Genomic DNA, 20391 nt, shown 5'->3' on the forward strand with positions numbered 1-20391 from the left:
TGGACCTGTTACCGATCTTTAGACTAGGATTTTTTTTTTTTTTTTTTTTCCCCTTTTGCCATTTTCCACTTCCATTTTCGATTAGAATTTTAGAAACAAAACGAAACAAAAAAAGGAAAAGAGAAAAGAAACGGAATGTTGTTTCTCTTTTGATTGTTCGATAGAAAATGTAGAATGTAATGAATAGACGGCGGAGGACGGAATGTTCGAGCACGAAGAGAGGCAGTGAATGGTATGAAAATGGTATCAAGACCATGATATTAGATTAATTCTTCCAACAGTTAAATTTTTCAGGTAGAAGAACAATCATTGTGACGATGGCGCGAAATACCATCAAATATTGTAGGTGTGTATCATTTAAATACGTCATCATCAAGAGGGGAAGGGGGGGGGGGAGGAAGTCGAATCGAGTATAAATATTTTCGATTAACGAGATTGATTTTGAAAAAGTTTGACGATCGAAGAAAGAGCAATCAATCTTCTTAGAAGTTTCTTCGATTCCGTAGAATGTTAACGTAATTTTGCTTCTCGGATTAAAAAAAAAAAAAAAAAGTATATACGTGCATAGTTTATAACAAAATTGTCGAACAATCGTTTTTACAATCGTTCTTCTGGATAATGGATGCTTGATTTAGATTAGTTATCACGTAGAATCGCAACGAAATGAGACATGCTGAAATTTCCATAGTATATCTGTTCTATAAATACTATAGAAATTTAAGTATATATATATCGTGAAACAGGGTTGATATTTTATTTAACGAGTTCAACGAGTTTCTTTTAATTAAGGATTAATTAAGTAACGTGTAATCATTCAGATTGATGATTATCTCTACTTCTCAATAATTCCAGTTTTACTTTATTATTTTACTTAAATTAAATTATATTAAATTTCACTTTCGTTCGTTGTCCATTCCGTTTTAATTTTAAATTCAATCGAAGGTTTCACGCAACACGAAAGTAATTCCTCGTTAGGGATTAGATTCAAGAGCGATCGATCAAGAGATGTAGATGCAGAGCTCGACTCGTAGTTCGTATCTTTCCAACCTTAACTGTGATCGTTTATTCGTCCCAATTTTTTGAATCGCACGAAATTCTTGTTATGCCGTCTTCACGTGGCTGTCCAGTTTTTGCCAGATTCGTTAAATGAATTCCCGTTGAAAATGCACACGTTCGATCGTTGTGCTCGCTTTGAAGCAAGGTGATCGATAATGTTCGCGTGTTTTCGCTCGCTGATCGATCGATTAGCGACGCTAGTTTCCTGGCCCAACAACGAACTTGATGTAATTGGGTTAACGCGTACAACGGATCTTCTTCTTTCGTTTTGTTAATGTCGTATGTAACGTTCAATATCGTTTTATTTGGAACATGAATCTTTATTCTATATACACACATATATATATATATATAAATATATTTTCAATCGTCCCTAGAGTTTAATCAATTTGTAGGGAATAATTCGATGATAAATCAAGTATTATTCGAGATTACGTTGCTTCATTTTACGTACATTATATTATATCTGTTAAAGCTGATCTTTTTCTTCCCGTTATATTTCGTTGATATTTCTCTTTCGATTTTCGCAGAATTCTTCGTTCGAAATTTTCCCACATTTCTGAATCAACGTTGTTAAAATAATCGCGATAACGGCTAATAATTTTTGTATAGGTTTTTTTTTTTCCATCCCTCTGAAAGGTAATCGATAGTTTGTAATAAGGGAAAGATATATTTTTTTATGAACTAGATAGATTGTACATATATAAATATACACAAGTATAACTTGCGATACTTGAAAATTGTGAATTTTATCACAATCCTATCTTTCTTTTCTTATTTTTCTAATCGATTTTAATTCTTCTTATCTTACATATTGCCCCCTAAGAAAAAGGGATTAAACGATCGTTTTCGAATTTCTATTTACCGAGTAATCTTCTAAACGGGAATTAATTATAGATAGATTCGTAGATTAATCAATTAGCAACGTGTAACACGATCTTTTATATTATCTATCTATATAATTAGACGATATGTATACACACACACACACACATACACACATATTATGCACGTAAAATAGTTTAAGTTGAAAGGTAAAAACTCTTCATCAAAGCAGCGGTAAAATTTTCGTAAACGAATTAACATAATTATTTTCATCCCTTAACGTTTCATTACATTTCTGTTGAATTTACTTTCTATTTTTCGATATCTCGCGTACGAAAAAAACCTGTTTTTTGTGAAGAGTCAAGGAACAATTGCGACGTTCGAAATAATTAAAAAATCATCCGATCCATCGATGACAGCGAATTTATTATTTTTTTTTTTTTTATAAAAAAAGGAATCGAGAAATCTTTTACCGCTTTGATTTGCGGATTAAAAGACTTTTCGACGATTTATTATTTTTCCTAAAGAATCTACGAATCATTTGTTTCGTTAATTCTGAACAAAAAAAAAAAAAAAAATAAGAATTCGATGAACGATAGTATCCGATTCTCTAACATCCGTTTATTATATTTAAGTCGATCGAAGATGAATGAAAATTTTCTAATTATTTCGAGCAAACTTGTGCAACAAGATACTGTAAATAAATGATCGTATTACCCATTTATTCGTTACTTCGAATATCTCTTCACAAACCTACGTGTTTAAGATATTCACTCGAATCGCAATAAGTGCACAGTTATATTTTTGTAAAAGGCTAGGTATATGTACGACGAATAATATTATATTCGTAAAAATTTATCGAAAATTCTTCAACGAATTCGTAATCGTTGGCTTGCCGATTCAGGCAACGAGGCGTGCGATGCTGGAGCGGAATATAATTGATATCATTGTGTGCGAATCGTCAATTGTCAACTCTAATCGAATCACGAGTGATTAGCGCGTATTTTTTATACTCTTTCCGTATCGCGCGCATTACGTTGCATTAATTTATAATAGAAATTAAGCGATACGCGAAAATTTAATCGGCGGGCGGGAATTGATAGCCGATTTATTATTCAACCTTTTTTTTTTTTCTTCTTTTTTTTTTATTACTCGAAATTGATAGCCGAAATTGTATTCGTTCGAACACGATTCCACCGTGATAATTGATGTTTTTTCCGGCGAAATCGCCATTTGAATTTCATCGATTCGATGAACGATTCTTTAACCAAACGCTGTTTTACGCTATTTTATCGTCCTTCGTGATTTTAAAGTATCGCTCTTTTTTGTTTTTGTTTTTTTTTTTTTATTCAGACTAATTTTAATCCCATTTTTGGGAAATAATCCAAGTTCGCGCCAAACGCTCGCTGCGTTTTGAGGATGATTTAACAGAGCACGATTAATTCTCCGTGATCCGAATTGTCGCTAAGTAATTTTTTATTAAAAAAAAAAAGAAAAAAAAAAGCAATATAATCGTTCGATATCGTTTGAAAAAATTCGTGTTGACTCGTTGTTGAATTATCGAGCGAAATTTTCATTAGCATTTGTTCATTCAGCGTGATTAAGCGTAATCAAGCGTGGAGAAAATTTAAATTTGAAATAATCGAGAAAAGAGCAAACTTGTCGAACGAATGGATTACACACGAGGAGTGACAGTGTGCGATGAAAGAACGATTGACACTTTGTAATAGAAAATAATTACAATACTTAAATATAGTACTTAACGATCGCACGACACGACGCAATTAAACGAGTTTTACCACGTATAAATTTTGTAAAATCGTGTGTGCACGATTGAAACGCACCGCGCATCCAAATACAATTAACCGATTATTCGATCGATCTAATCTTCTCCAAGTGCCATTAAAATCGCGCATAAACCCATCGCTCAGGTTCCCATCGTTCTATTTCTTTCTTTTTTTATCGGAATAAACCGGAAGCAATGTAAAAAAAAGTGCCCTTTCTGTCCCCTTAAAACCGTTAAGTTTTAAGATTAATCGTAGACTGTAAAATGCGCGTCACGTTGTATTTGACGAACTTTTCTCTCTCTCTCTCTCTCTCTTTTTTCTTTTAACCATGCGTTTCACCGACGGCGGGATTGTCGTCGCTTCGGTTTCACAGATGTATATTAAGTTAAAAGTATATTAAGTTACGTTAAAATGTTACAGAGGAGCCGAGAAGAAACACGCCTTTTCGAACGAATTTGTTTTAATAAGTAACCATATGTACGCGTATATACATATATACATACATACATATATATATATATTTATATATATATATATATATATTCTTGAGACTTTAATAAAATAAAATGTACACGAACAAGACTGCAATAGCATGCTTTCGTCTTTTCAACGAGTGCAATTAAGATTAACCCTTTCGCCACGATGCTCGAGAAAGATCGTCACCAGCCTCACAAAATATCGATGTTTTCGCTCGTCGTATCGTACGATTACGCGGTGGAGATATAGCAGCAAAAGGGTTAAAATTAAATGGATAATAGGAATGGAAACGATCGTATCGTGGTTGCAACACGGGTTATTAATTACGCGTTGGAGTGTTTTGAGCGAAAGCAATGGTCGCCACTTGATTAATCGACCGCCCCGCCATTTTTACAGCGGAACGACAACGGGGGGGCCCGATGTTTTTCCATCTCGCCTCCGTGTACAGCCCATTTCCAAGTGTTGTGATTAGCGAAAGATGTTATTCTTGTGTATGGGTGTTTGTCTTCGCTGCGCGCTCTCCCACGAAGATCGTCTGAAACAGTGAAATATACGTACACGTAGTCGGCGATGATAGCAAAACATTGCGTCTAGATAAGAATCAGATCGATCGTTGAATTTCTTCCTTCCAATTTCTCATCTTCGCGCTTTTCTCAGATATAGATAAAAAAAAAAGAAAAGAAAAGAAAAGAAAAGAAAACATCTGCTCAAATATCTGAAACGATGCTTGTTCGCACGCGAATCGAAAATTCTCCACCATAAAACCATCTGTTTCTTTTTATGGCGAAGACCATCTCTCTCGCGATAAGCTTTTCCTTCGGCTTTAATCTACACGAACGGGAAAACGGGGGAGGGACAAAAAAGGAAAAAGAAAAAAGGGAAGATTCTTTTTCTCTCTCTCTCTCCTTTCTCTGCCAAAGCGCCGCCATCGTAAATCGATTATCGTTTTACGACCGGGATCTCGGACGTTTCCCTCGTTTCGCACGTTTCCTCCTCTCTCTCTCTCTCTCTCTCGAAAGAGTCTCTTCCGCTACCTGGCCGCGGCGCAGTCAGGTACTTTCCAACCAAACGTTTTATTGCACACGGGGGGGGGGGGGGGGGAGGAGGGCCTCGCCTTACCTTCCGATCCTCTAATGCGGCGATTATCCATCGAAACGACGTTCTCGCGGCCGACCATGTGCACAGTAACGGTATAATAATTCCCTTCTTTCCTGTTAACTGTTCCTAGCGGGCTAAATCCTATCCGCGCGCGTCGTCTCTCATCCTACCTTTACGGCCTTTTTAAACACATCCCTCCGCTTTATCTTATCCTCTCCTTCCTCTCGAGATAAACGAGAATATACGCAATTTTCGTTACCCGACCAATTGCAATCGAAGGGGAGGATTATATCGTGACTCGTTCGATTCCTCGTTCGTTCCATCCACTTCCGGCGAAGGGTGGAACGAGGATCGATATTTCGCTCGGCCAGGAGCGTACTTGGTGGCCGGGTTGATAATTGAAAGCCGTGGGTGGAAATCGTGCGAGTCACGGTGCGCGGATATTATTAAAATTGAGCGAAACGGATGATGGGATGGAGGGTTGGTTGCCGCCAAGTCGAGAAATCGGTGCCAATTCGAGGCGAGTTTGATCGGTCGTCCAACACCTGCCCTCCTCGTCGATCGCACTCACCCACCCTTCTTCCCTCCACCCGCCTCCCTCGACAAACTTTTATCGATACCGGTAGGAGAAGATATTACGATATTTCGATTGATTTTTAAACGGAACACAAATTTCCTCTCCCGCGAAAGAAGAAGTGGAATTTTTCCCAAAGACGGGCGGGCAGCCAATTTATTAACAACGACGGAACATCCCCCTAAAAAAAAAAAAGCAAATATTTGCGATTTCGTAAATAAAATTTGCTCATCGAGAATCCATCCTATCCCGCGATACTCGTGTCGCGAAACACGAAATAAAATAAAGCGCGAACAAACGCTCCTCCCCGAAGGAAGCAAAAAAAAAAAAAAAGAAAGAAGCAAAAAATGGAAAATAAACGAGAAAGAACGAGTTTTTTCCCCGATGTCGTTTCTCGATGTCGATTAAACAGAGATATGTTTTCGAACGGTGGCAAGTAGGAAGGTATCGGTATGTCAGTGGACGAGGAGAATCGAAGGTTTTTCGGGTCGGCCTGCTTAAAACTTTTACCTTTTTCGGAGGAAACGTTTGCACGGAAACGATGAAACGGAAATTTAACGAAAGATCGGAGGGGGAGGGGGCACACGCCACACCGTCGCTCGCTCTCTTGTTTGTACAATCGATCCGGGTTTTATACATATATACCGAGAGCAAGCCTCGCGAGCAAGGATCGCCCTTTATTTCGATAAAAATATCGAAGGAAAATCTTCCGTTCGAACGAAACGTAATTGTCGAGCTATCTCTCCATATTAATTTTATTTTTCTATCTATTCGTAATTACGCGTCGATGAAGTGAAAAAAGTAACCGCAATAATAATTGCATTTTGTAATTGCGATAAGGAGAAGATAAAATTACTGGAGAGGTGGAAGAGGAAATGATCGGTATTTTTACACGCGTAGTAAAAATACGATTTGAACGGGGATTGTAAATATTAGTAACGAAAAGTTGTAAGTCGGCCGATTAAAGGTACTCGCAACTTGTGGAAATAAAAGCGAACAACGTGAAACTAATGAAGATGGAACATTAAACACGTTCAATATTAGCGATCAAATATTTATAAAGAAATGTTTACTGGTACGTATGTACAGATTCTCTGAATCGATGTTTGCGCTAGTGTAGACCTGTTTTCTTAACGTGTTAGGAATATCGTTTCACCGTTCCTACTTATTTCGCCTCTTTATACGTTAAACGTTTATGATTCCGACTGATTCGATTCCGTTACGTTCCACCGGATAATATCGGATAATTTTTAGGCTATCTTATCCGCGATAAGAATCGTCACGATTCGCGTGGAAAGTTTGGCGCAAAGATTTTTCCAACTTTCCTTGGTTTCGTCGTTTCCTTGCCCGCTTATTCGTCCCTGCCGTTGACGCGATTCGATTGGAAAAAAGGAAACGCGCTTGACAATCGAATTTCTCCTTAGGAAAACAATGACAAAGTCATCGGGAAGATAGCGTCTCTCTATTTGGGGGAGAAGAAAAGAAGAATTTTTTCCTTCTAACGTGTGACTAACTTTAGTACTTTGGCATTAAACAAGAGAGATAAGGTTGTTGCTTGCGAACAAAGCAAGGATCTTGGGCCTTGTTCCTCCGATGACTAATTCAGCCGTCGTGGCCGTCACAGCTTTACAAATAAGATTGTAAAACGGAGGAAAACGTCCATTATAGTTTCAACAGGTTACGTTACCGCTCGAAACCTTTGGCCCCCCTTCGATTCGTTTCACGATTTACGATCTCCTTTATCCTCGTTCCGGTTACGCCGACTTATCGTCGCGACTTGTTTGTCGATCGATTGTCCTGCAAAACGTTTCGTTTCGATGATTCACGATGACTTTTACGCTACGATTTTTCCAAAACGATTCTCGGATCGGAACAAAACAGGGAAAGATCATCGTTTTATTTTTATCCAGAGTTCGACAAGTTTCCCGTCCCATCCGACGGATAATAACACGATCCAATAATCCTCTTTCTTTCAAATAACAAATTGTTTCGAGTTTCGAGAGAAAAGGAACATCCGAAACCACTTCACTTTCGTTTTGGTCGAAAATTATCGTTCCATGGAGGAAGGAACAAGAGAAGAGGAAGAGGAAGAGGAAGAAGCGTGGAATAATTGCAGTGGTCGGTGCAGAGCGTGAAAACGTACACCGGTTAAAAAGTTTGCGCAACCGATTCGAGGGGGTACGGAGGACTCTGGGCGGGCGTCGTCGAGCAATTGTGGTGCGCTCTATTGATCCTGCCAGCGACTCGGTTATTACTTGCAAATATTTACCGATTTCTCGCCATGACAAACAAGCTGAGCGAGCGAGCCGCGATTTCGACGAGCTTTGCTCGCTTTTTTCATCTGTTTGTACCTTTTTTTTTTTTTTCTTTCTTTCTTTTTTCTCGCACCGAGACATATCGCTCACGCCGCGCCAAGAAACCGAAAGATAGCAATAGGGAAGATAAGGTGTCGGGAGATAAAGTCGAATTATCGTCGTATTCTCGTGAACCGAATCAATAGGTTCGAAGTTCTTTCTCGGAATTATTTGTTTTATTTACGGTGAAAAAGTGAACTAACTGACCAATCGATGTACCCTATAATCGATGCTTTCGAGGGGAGAGGAACGTTGTTTTTCATCTTGGACGAAGTCATCGAGTCGAGAGATCGAAACGAGAATAATCGGAAAATAAAGGAAATTCGTCCCGTTTAATTTGACCACGTTTTGCCAACTTGGAATTAAATCTACGGAATGTTTTGGATTAAACGAAACGAGCGAAGATATAACCGAACTAGGTTATCTTAAAATTATCGTGAAATCGTAAGCCTCTGCCAAGTCTCCGGTAGAGCAAAGTTTCTCAAAGTTTCTCCTCGAAATTAAATAATTATTTAAATTAATCTGGAAAATTTCTATACGTATATTCTTACGTATATTCGTAATTTTGCGTATCATCGTGTCGCGAGAGATCATCGTGTTTGTTCCTTGCCGCGTGGAAGAGTGAACAACTCGGTTTTCGGACACATTTCTCGAGCAAATTACACGGGGATGAAAACGGAGCGGAGAGGCGTAAGTGGATGCAGGGTGGCGAAATTGAGTCACTTAAAAAACGATAGACCGCGTGTGCTTTATCGTGCTCGAGACGGCGCAGAGACCAAACCCTCGAAAAAGAGTCACGTGCTGTGCGTGCCTCGTCGGCCTTTTCCCAGATTTGCGGCCCTCCAGATCGACCGTCGGCCTATCTCCGACCGCCCCCTCCCCTCGATTCGGCTAAAAATAATAGACTCGTCTCCCGCACGTTCTCGAGGACGAGTCGTGGTGTCGAAGAACCGGAGGATTGAGAATTCTTGGTGAAGTGGATCGTCGATTGTTGGAACGATATATATATAAACATTGAATGGAAATTAGATCCATGGATTCTGTATACGAAAAAAGAAAAAAAAGAAAAGAAAAGAAAAAAGAAATTCTCGGGATGAACGGGGTCGAAAGAGAGCGAAAGAGAGAGGTCGAAAAATCAGCAGACTCGAACGAACGTGCGAGGAACTTGTGGGGTTTTCCCCGAGCCGGGGAAATTAGTTTTGACCCGATTATGCCGGTGCTTAATGCGGTTCACGCTCTCCTCGAGCGCAAATGTTGTGACAGCGATTTACCAAGTCACGGGTCAAGATTTGCACGGGTTTAACGCCGTTCGAACACGTTTCACCAGTTCTGCGTTATATTCACAGACACGGATCGCTCGATCACACCTACGAACAAGTATCTTCTCCGAGTCGATCTTCGACTTCTCGAACCAGGCCTTGCCTCTTGTTGTTTTTCTAAGCGACGAGACGAGACGAGCGCAATAAAGAGAGAAATGAATTTATTTATTTTCTTTTTCTCCTTTTTTTTTTTTTTTTTTTTTTTTTAGAACAAAAGTCTTAGAGGTGATAAACCAAGTTTTCTTATCTTTGATTTACGATATTCACACACGGGTTCACTTTAAATTTTCTTCGTCGCAAGACGTTCTCGACGTTCGAACTCTTGCCAAATCCACCTCTTTGTTTCCCCCCCTCCTTTCCTCGTAATTTATACGCCACGACACGCGATACGATAATTTACGAGAGTTTTCCTATTAATTTCTCGCGGTTGCATTCTCGCGTGATGATTTCGAGTAAATTTCGGGCGTGTTTTTCGGACGTGACCCGACCGCGGATGCACCTGATTTTCTTGGACTTTCCCCGCGAAACATTGACTTCTCGACGGGGGTGGAGGTTTGTTGTCTCGCAAAGGCTTGAAACAACAAACCCTCATTCGCTCCGTGGCCGTAATCGCGCCACAGGTATTTACGTTGCCGGATATTTTTCTAGGGCGAGCCGAGAAAGAGGGAATTTTGGGAGGATCCCCTTCGACCGACTTTTCAGTCGATTTTCTTGTCTTGTCTCCTCTGAAAATTTACAAACATCGAGTATTGCATTTTTCGACGGAGCATTTTCATGAATAAAAATCAGCAGAATTTTCGTGCACGGGTCGAGCAGCGGCCGTAACAAAAGTATCGACGAGTGTTAATAAGGGGGAAAACAGGAGTAGACCACCCACGTGGGCCCAGGTAGCCATTCGTAGGATCCAGCCTCCCTCGTCTCTTTGTATAAATGACAAAACACTTTTATCGAGTCGAAGACACTCGACTCGCGAGTTTCGCCACTTCAAACATGTGGTGGTCAAACGTTGGTTGAACCTCGACCAAAAAGGAAATGCTTATCAGAATATTTCAAACCGTTTACCGATAATAATACGGAAGGAGTTGGAGAAGAATCGATCAAAAGTTTCGATCGGAATGTTTACAATTGAAACTTTTCATTTATTTAACACCAACGTGTTATATCATATCATTGCACTCGATCGGAACTCGAGCTTTTCATAATTACAATCGTTCGGATCGATTCCAAATTATTTTTAAACTCTTCATCCCGCAACAGCGCGTCTCTTTTCTTTCTTCGCGACGCGAATTTCTTGGTGGCGGTTCGTGCCGGTTTTTTTTTATCACGCGCAAACAAGTTGTTAAAATTCCAGGTCGCAATAAAACCTACCGCGATGAAGTATTACGTCCCAGACCGAAAATAAATTTCAGCGGATAATAATTGGCGTAAAAAAAAGGGGGGGGGGGGAAACGATTCTGCGACAAATTCCACGAAAAACAAAACAAAATAAATAAATAAACAATCTCTCGCTTCATTTCTACGAGCGAAAGTTATCTCATTCGAAGCCATTCGTGTTCAACCGTATATTATACTCTACTCTGAGGAGGAGAGGAGAGAAAGAAAAGAAAAAGTCCCTAGCCTAAAGAGAGATCCTGGTAGATCGGCGCGAACGTTCAAGATACGCTTCTAATCTAGGTCAAATAGCAAATCGTTATTTAATCGCGGATTAAGGATCGGTTACTAATCGAAACGAACGGCACTCGATTGCGCACTTGTGCCGCTCTTGGGGGGGGAGGGAGGGAAGGGAAGGAGGAAGGAGGAGGGAGGAGGGAGGGAGGAGGAAGAGGGTCGAGAGAGAGGAGGGGAGTGATTTGTTGTAACGAAGAACGAAGCCCGCGCTCGCTTGGCACAATGTAGCCACTTGTTTACAGGGACAATATTTTCATTCCGCAAACAATTGGTGGCTCGATAAAGACCCGGCGTACAGGTGGGTGCTCTCTCCGATCTAACGTTGGAACGCGCCGCCCGTTCGTCGATGCCTCTCTCCTCTCTCTCTCTCTCTCTCTCTCTTATATATATGTGTGCGTGTGTGTGTGTGTGTGTGTACGTGTGTGTACGTGTGTGTTTACGAATCTCTCGAGTAAAGTATTAGCCGACTCTAAACGCTTGAATCGTCGAGTTGTATGCCTTCGATTCGTCGCCCCGTCACGCCGCCAACCTGACCGATATTTCTCTCTCTCCACTCTTCCCTTTCTTCCTTCTTCCTTTTTTAATACAACGATACACCTAGTTTCCATTATTACTTTCCTCCTCGAGTAATTGACGGGAGAGGGATGTCGGATGTATTTTTCGAGCTTCTTTGCGAAGCTTCTCTCCTCCTTCTCCCCCCCCCCCTCTCCCTCTCTTTTTATTTTTCAGGCTCGCGCGTTCGAAGATTCGTTGCTCTCGTCCGTAAGAAAAGGGGAGGAGAGGATAACAGGGTATAATTAATTAGGTGCGATTTTAACGCGATACGAAGAAGGGGATATAATCGGTAATAATAACAATGATATTAACGACACGAGTAAAGTGTCCTCTTTCGTCGATTCGATCGACGGTTTTCGTTATTACGTACGAAAGAACGTGTCGAAACGTGGCGGTTTGAGGGAAAATGGAGCTCGATAAAAGGAAAAAGCTCCCTTGGTTGGACGGGGAGGGAAGAAACAATGGATGCGGTGGACACGAGGAGGATAATCCTGATGGCGGTGTTTACGATCGAGGAACCGCAAGGATGAAAACAAACGACGGTCTGATCGGGGGCAAAGTCTACTCTCTTATGGCTGGTGTGGATAATAAGCGATGCTAAAGTGACTGTAAACGGAGACTTTCGTCGGTGGAGGAACGATCGAGCTTCCGGCTCGCGCTTTCCTGTCCTTATTATTCGATTTATCGAGCGCCTTTTCTCTTTCTCCTTTCCGTTTTCTTCCCTCTCGCACGATGATTCGAAAATGGGCAAATACGGAGGGTTACGTCATCCTTGTCCCAACAATTGCTTCTATCACGGTCGTTACGGTTATAAATATATCGTTAAACGATGGTTTTTTTCTTTTTATTCTTCTAGAAGAGACGACTCTCGAGTGTGTAAAAATACGAAATTCGTTTGAAATGAGTCATTAAGACGAGAGATAATAATGGATAAAAAGAAGAGAAAAGAATTATCCTTTATCCTTTTGTTCTCTGCACGAATGCAAAGAAACGTATTGTAATAGCGTAGATAGACATTTAGACACGGTTTTATCGTGACAGAGGGCCTCTGTTAATCGGTGGTCAACTGGACAAGATACAAGGGCCGACGGACAGGCAATCGATAAAACGACGCCGGAACTCGTTCGTGATCGGCCCTCTACCTTTGTCCGATGACGCGCCGTCATTTTTGCCGCCATTCACGTTTTCCCTCGCAAAAGGGAAAAAAAAAAAAAAAAAAAAAAAAAGAAAGAAAGAAAAAGTAACAACAACGATAAAATTTTTCGAGACCGAGTCGAAGAAGAAGCTTCTCTTTTTTTTTTTTTTTTTTTTCTACTCTACCACTACTACACCGACTACGCTTTCGACGAATTTACACCGCCGATGCTGATCCGCGATAAACCGCGTATATCGCGATAATGGATGGAAGAAGAAAAAAGAAGAAAAAAAAAAAAAAAAAATGTTCGTCGATCGTTTCGTTCGAGGCACGCTTGAATATCCATCGCGTTAAGAAAAAGATATACGGAGATGAGGTTGACACTTGTTGAAATAGCAAATTGCGTATAAATTATTAACAATTAGCAAACGATGACGCGACGTGTTAAGCGTAGAGACGAACGAGGCGAAAATATCGTCTCGAAACTGTTGGTCGACGGCAAACAAAGTTTTCTAACCGATCGTAAAAAGATTTTTCCGCTCGATCCAAGTTTTTAAATCAATTCCGGGGAATATTTGATCTGCGCGTTGAGCCGTCTCACTCTGGGGGAATAAAATAGACGGGGGGGGGGGGGGGGGGAAGAAAAAAAGAAGAAGAAGAAGAAAAAAATGAAAATATTCCTTCCTCGTGACGAGAAGCGAACGCAAAAGGTTCCACCATCCGCGAACATTGTGTATTGAAAAAAAATACTCGTTTACCCCGTTCTTCTTCTTCTCTTACATCTCGTCGATAAAAATCGTCATTTCATCGACGATTTTCTTGTGCACAACTTTCTGCGCGCGCACAAGCCGAATTTAAAAAGAATCCGTCCAATTAAAGGAGCGAACGATCCGCGAATCGTTGGGCAATTTCGAGCCGCTGCTTCCGAGATTACCGGATCTCTCTCGATCCCGGAGACGTGTTTGCGAACCGTATTAGCCCCGGCTTAATAAAGTTAAAAATGCACTTTGCGGCGGCCCTGCAATAATGTTAATCCCCCGCGTCGGCGGAAGCCCAGCTTTTCCACCGCGCCATTTTAATCGGCCTGCACGCACAGCTCCGCGGATCGTCCAATATTACGTTTCCTTGCTGAACGCGGGAGAAGAGAACGTTTGTCAACCGATGAAAAATTTTAACAATTTCGCACGCGAAATCGGCAAAATTCACGATGAACGTTGGCTCGAGGATCGTGCGCTTATTCGTACGCGAGTGAAGGGAAAATCGATGAAAAATTAAACTGAACGACGTATCCTCGATCGTGAGTTTCGCGAGGAGAGAAAATTTGTGGAAAAATTGGCGCGACAATCTCGCAAACGATTTCGTTTTAATCGGTTGAGAGACCAGCGTCGATTAATCGGCGACTAACCCGTTTGTTCAATTGATCGGAGTGCGGCGAGCAGGATCATAGTGGATCGCGGCGTGTAACAATCCGTGAAATCATTACCACGCTGGCCCGCCTCGCTGTTTATCATAAATAATGTCGCGCCACATTGTACATTGTTTGAAACGGTGTCGCGTTTGCACTTCGAGTCTTGAAATTTGCATCACTTCGTTTCCGCGGAATATTTGCTTCCCTCGTCGTCGTAGCGGTTAAGTCCAAGTATTTTTCCACGTATTCTTCACTTACGTGTGCGGCCAGAATTTTTTCCCTCCCCGTCCGGGAACTGCACGACAATTTTACTTTGGAAGAGAGAGAAAACTATCCCCTTTTAACATTTCCCGTGTCCCGCCTCGTCTCGTTTCTAACGGCCAGTGTGAAACCGCCGCGAACGAGATTTCTTCCATCCGTGGCGAGCACGCGAAATGGGTCACTCTTCGATCATTTACACCGCTGGGCGAGGGGAGGGACGTGTTAAGTCGTTGAACAAATGCGCATCGACCACCCTTCGATGCTTCTCTTCGTTCGTTCGTTCCCTTCGAGATTTCGTGTCGCGGGACGAGACGCATTAGACCGTACTTGCCACTTCCTCGAAAAAATAATCCTCGAATCGTTCGAGCACACTTGCCATTTATCCCGCAATTCTTCTTCAATTGAGAATTCGCGAACATTCTTTTCTACAAGTCGTTTCGATCAATCCCGTCGGAAGCATATGGCACGCGTTTGCGCGCATATATCACAACTCTTTAGGTTTTAGAATTACGAAATTTCGAAACGATCGAGCGAAGGAAACGTCGCTCGATGACACATCGCTTCGAAGGAAGGAGATAGAGAGGAATGAGAAAGGAGAGATGGACGAGGCGAGTAATAATATATGTCGATATTTCTCTTCTTTTCGATAAAATAGGAGGGGATGCAAAGGGATGGATAATGGGGAAGTAACGAGGAGGAAATGGCGTTCGACTTGCGAGGCGTGGAACGGACGCGTCGCGTCGCGACGGAGGGAGGAAACCGCGCGGGTGGATCGAGTTAAGCTAACCGAATTATCAGCCGAAAATTCGATCTCTTTTTATTAAGCCCGTTTAATATTCATGGGACGGTTAATTATTCGAGACGCGATAAACGATTAATCGGCGTTGATCGGGAGGCGCGACGCGGCGGAAAAAGCGGAAAATTCGATTGCGAAACTCGATTGTCGGATGCTGAAACACCATCCGCCGGCGCGTTGTTGATTTTCCGCACCGTTTCGAATGATTTTTCCAAACAAAGTTTTCGAAACTTTTTTCTTCCTTCTATCGACGATGGCCACGACGAGGAGACGATGGCCTTCGTTTTTAACGAGCTTGCGTGAACGACTCGTAAAATTACGGAGGAGGGGGAGAAAAGAAAAGTTTGGAAAATGGGATATCTGTCTGAACGCGATCCGTTCCTTGTTAAAATAATAAGATTGTTTGATAATTCTCCTTGCTGAGAAGAAGAATTCGAGTGTACTTATAGTTAGAAGAGGCTTAATTCGATCGTAAATATCGACAAATTTACGTTGAATGTTTAGAATTATCAGTTATATGGATATAGATAAATATTATGCGTGTATATATTTGTTGTTGTAATTAAATGTTATCGGGGCCTATTTGAGTTATCTAGCTTTGACATAGGTAATGAAAACGGCCGCGTATTCTTATGTAATGTCGGCCCAAACAAATCCGTAATTTGCCTCGAAAACCGTCTATTTTTCCACGCGATCCAATTGATTCGCTACGATTAAAAACAGGGGGTTGGGGGGGGGGGCAGGAGGGGCGGGGGGATTTATCGTAACCGCACCGAACCTTTTCAATTTCCATCGTTGTTGGATTCGCGGGATAAGTCCAAGATAAATCTTTTACGAGGATTTCTCGAATCATGACGGGTAAAATTAACTAAAGAAATCGATTATTCGATGAAATCTCAACGTTTCACGAACCTTCTTTTTCACGAATATTCCAAATCGTCCCGGCACCTTCCTCCTCCTCCTCTTCTTCTTCTTCTTCTTCTTCTTCTTCTTCTTCTTCTTCTTCTTCTCTCCTTCACCGATAATCGAGTCGCACCACAGCCACGAATTTGCAAAACCACTGTACAAAGTCGAACCTCGAATTAACCCCACTAACACCAGCCAACGAAAGAACGAATAGCGAACCACGTGAGTGAGTAACAGAATAAGTGAGTAGGTAAGCGACGAAAAGAAGGGGAGGGAGGGGCGGGGCGGGGCGGGAGGGAACCGAAGAAAAAAAAGAAGCGGGAGGAAAAAAATTTTCGAGAAGAAAAATTAGAAAAGAAAATTAGGAAGAAGAAGGGAGGAGAGAAGAAAAGCGTGGAAGAAGGCCGTGGCGTGAGGCGCGTCGATAGGTGTGAAACGCGTGGCAGACAGACAGTTGACATGACATGAGAGAGGAGCGTGTTTGGGACGCGGCGGTGGCCGGGCATCGTGCGATATCCCGGCGTGGATATTGCGCAAGCGGCGATTTCCGCAGCTGCGCGATCCGGCGGCCGGGCGACGCCGGCCGGCCTGCCTCTTCCACCGCTCGCGCGATCGCGCCACGGGTTCGCGGGACACGTCCGACGCCCCCCGCCCTGGTCGGATTGGCGGGCGCGGGCGCGCGGCGGGGCGACGTGGCCGGCGATTGGCCGGGCAGCGCGGAACAGGCGCGGCTCTGGGGGACGGAGTGGGGCGTGTTTGAACAAGATCGGGAGACCGAAGAGTAGCGGAGTACACTCGCTAACCGGCCTCCATCCACACGGCGCGCAGAGAGACAGAGAGACATCGAGAGAACCGAGGTGAATGAGGGAGGTGAGTGGCGAGGCGAGGCGGCTCGAGCGCACACGTACCGTTCTCTCGCTGGTGGACGCGCGCGACCAGCCCGCGTCCCCACAGTCGCGCCGCGTTGTCCAAACGATCGTGGATCGTGGTGACGAGTGATCGATCGATCGTCCCGATGGAACCGTGCCTCCGACCGTAACCGCCGGGCAACCAAATACGCGATCCAAATATATATATATATATATATATATATATACATACACATATACATATATATATATATATATATAGATATATATTTCGAACGAGGTTCCTTCTGTGAAAATATATATGTATATATATATACATATGTATATATACACGTGTATATTCAGTGCGCGTTATCCCGATGTGATTCGTTCCGATTCGTTCGTCGGAGGACTATTGGAGGACGTGGAGACGAGAGTGAGAGTTTTTCGTTCGTCGTTTGTGAATTCGATTCATCGAGTCCATCGGAGTCATCCAGACGACTAGATAGAGATACTCGGTGGTGAGAGACTCGGAGAAAGGGGAAGAGAGAGAGAGAGAGAGAGAGAGAGAGACGGACAGAAGCGGAGCTCCTCCGAAAGGAGCGAGAGAGAGAGGGAGAGAAGAGTGGAAGATACACAGTGATCGAGGGGGTGTGTTTTCGCGGGGCGGCAAGGATTTTGCTGGCCGAGGAGAAGATTAGGGACTCGTCGAATTACCACCAACAACAGCCGTGGTACCGTGGTGGTTTTCATGATTCTCGTTTGACAAGCAGACAGCAGCCCGCCACCCCGGCACCGGTTAGCTCTATGACCATGCTCCAGTCGCAGAAGCTGTACAGCGACGCTGGTAGCCTCGGCGGCGCGATGACCAGCGCCGCTATGTCGACGATGGGCAGCATGGCGCCGACGTACAGCTCGATCAACTCGGTGGGATGCATGCCGATGGGTATGTCGATGGGCGTCGGAGTCGGGCCGAGCTGCAGCCCCCAAGGCGCCGGCGGTTTCAACATGAGCACCATGAGCTCGGCCATGGGGATGGCCGCATCGATGGGCGGCGGTGGCATGGGTGGTTACGGGAGCGCGTCGATGGGCGGCGGTGGCGCGTGCATGAGCGCCGTCGGCTACGGGCCTTTGACGCCGGGCGGCGGCGCCGGTGTGACCAGGGATCCGCTCTCCCTGGCCGAGCCCGACTCGCCCAACTCGGCCCTGCAACGGGCGAGGACCGACAAGTCTTATCGCAGAAGTTACACCCACGCGAAACCTCCCTACTCGTACATCAGTCTGATCACGATGGCGATCCAGAACGCGCCCACCAAGATGCTCACCCTGTCCGAGATCTACCAGTTCATCATGGATCTGTTCCCGTTCTACAGGCAGAATCAGCAACGTTGGCAAAACTCGATCAGGCATTCGCTCAGCTTCAACGATTGTTTCGTGAAAGTGGCGCGCACCCCGGACAAACCGGGGAAAGGATCGTTCTGGACCCTCCACCCGGAGAGCGGGAACATGTTCGAGAACGGGTGCTACCTTCGAAGGCAGAAGAGGTTCAAGGACGAGAAGAAGGAGTTGACGAGGCAGAACAACAAGCACCAGCAGCATCACACGGGGGCAGCGGCGGCCGCGGCGGCGGTCGCCGTGGCGGCCGCCGCCGGACACAACAGTCCCACCTCCCACGAGCTTGCCCACGCGGCCAAGAAGAGCGCTGCCTCTTCTCTCCACCACGGGCCCCAACAGGGGCAGGACGACAAGGATCTTCACTCCCTGGTCACCTCCCATCACCACCATCACGCGACCCTCCACCAGCACCACGCGACCCTGAAGAGCGACGCGACCGACATAGGGGGATTGCTGGGCCCGGACCTCGGCGCGGCGCACGACGAGTTGACCGCGATGGTCAGTCGAAGCCTTCACCCGCACCTCATCTCGGAACCGGCGGCCGCCCTCCACCACGGGATGGCGGGCAGCCTGAAGCAGGAGCCGCCGTACACCGCGGCAAGCCACCCGTTCAGCATCACCAGGCTGCTGCCGGGCGCGACGGCGGCCACCTCGCCCGGCGCCCAGGACATCAAGCCGCCCGAGATGAAGATGTACGAGCAGTTGCACCAGAGCTACGCCAACTTCGGCTCGCCCCATCACCCGCACGCCCACTCGGCCCCGCCGAGCCACCATCATCACAACGGGATGCACGCGGCGGCCTCGAACGCGGCAACCCCTATGCACAACATGACCAACCACCACCACCAGGAGTATTACCAAAGCCCGTTGTACCATCACGCGACCAGCGTGGCGAGTAGCAGCGCGCCACCGCCGTCCACCGTCGCCACAGCGGCACCGGGCTTGTGACATCACGCTACCCATCCCTACGCCCTGGCCTGAGTCGCTGCAGCCGCGGCGTACGCCGCCACCAATCCCACGACCACCGCCGTCAATTTCGTCCTTCCGCCGCCCGCCGCCCATCACCATCACGATCACCATCATCGTCATCACCACCATCGTCATCTTCTTCAACCGCCTATCTCCTCCTCTTCCTCCTCCTCCTCCTCCTCCTCCTCCTCCTCTTCCTCCTCCTCGGTCTTATTCTCCTTCTCCTCCTCCTCTTCGTCGTCGTCGTCGTCGTCGTCGTCGTCGTCGTCGTCGTCGTTGTTCTCCTCGTCCTCTTCTTCCTCTTCTTCCTCCTCCTCCTCCTCCTCCTCCTCCTCTTCCTCCTCCTCCTCCTCCTCCTCTGCCTGCTCCTCGTCCATGTCCACGTCGCATCCGACGCCCGTTGTGTCGCAATCGACGTCCGTTCGAGCCTCGGCGACGATTCAACCGCAGCAACAGGGATCGCAACAACAGAAACGTCGGCGGCCGAGGTGCGGGGACAACAACGAGGTGGAGGTTTGTTGGCCCGTCTCGCACGAGAACGATTACGACGACGAGGAGGAGGAGGAGGAGGAGGAGGAGGAGGAGGAGGAAGAGGAGGAGGAAGAGGACGAGGAGGATATGTGAGACGACGATGATGTGAGAACGGGGGGAAGAGGAAGAAGAGGAGGAGGAGGATGATGATGATGATCGGGGGTGACGATCGTCGGAGAATCGGTGAGAATCGCGCGCGGCTGGATCTTCGTTTTTGGTCGTTGTCGAGAAGGTGAGAGGGGACGGTGAGGTGTGCGGGTGCAACGAGAGCGTCTCGACGACCGACCGATCGACTGACTGGAGGAACACGGGGATCGAACGGGAGACGAACGAGTTGGGCAGGTGCGAATTTTCGGTTTCTTTTTGTGGAAAGTGTGAACGGTTTGAACGTCGTGAACTTGCTTTTCTTTTCTTCTCCTCCTCCTGGAT

General features: G+C 45.0%; 1 protein-coding gene and 2 long non-coding RNA genes across 3 annotated transcripts; 2 read left to right on the forward strand and 1 right to left on the reverse strand.

Moving 5' to 3' along the window:
* Window positions 1-103: 103 nt before the first annotated feature.
* Window positions 104-4256, forward strand: LOC147658782 (uncharacterized). Its single transcript, XR_015291420.1, has 3 exons — window positions 104-232; window positions 295-346; window positions 4089-4256. It is a non-coding gene; the product is annotated as an uncharacterized LOC147658782 (long non-coding RNA).
* Window positions 4111-16667, reverse strand: LOC147658783 (uncharacterized). Its single transcript, XR_015291421.1, has 2 exons — window positions 16226-16667; window positions 4111-4680 (listed from the first exon to the last, which is right to left on the reverse strand). It is a non-coding gene; the product is annotated as an uncharacterized LOC147658783 (long non-coding RNA).
* Window positions 16668-17733: 1066 nt separating this feature from the next.
* LOC100871144 (silk gland factor 1) lies at window positions 17734-19443 on the forward strand. Its single transcript, XM_086905572.1, has one exon. The coding sequence runs from the start codon at window positions 17875-17877 to the stop codon at window positions 19408-19410; it is 1536 nt and encodes a 511-aa protein (XP_086761698.1). The 5' UTR covers window positions 17734-17874; the 3' UTR covers window positions 19411-19443.
* Window positions 19444-20391: the final 948 nt, after the last annotated feature.

Source organism: Apis florea, unplaced genomic scaffold (genome assembly GCF_048593485.1).
Source record: "Apis florea isolate Af1SG1 unplaced genomic scaffold, ASM4859348v1 contig_1615_pilon, whole genome shotgun sequence".
Taxonomy (NCBI): domain Eukaryota; kingdom Metazoa; phylum Arthropoda; class Insecta; order Hymenoptera; family Apidae; genus Apis; species Apis florea.

Coding starts and splice junctions, on each gene's coding strand:
- LOC100871144 (XM_086905572.1), top strand. CDS start 17,875: ATGACCATGCTCCAGTCGCAGAAGCTGTACAGCGACGCTGGTAGCCTC.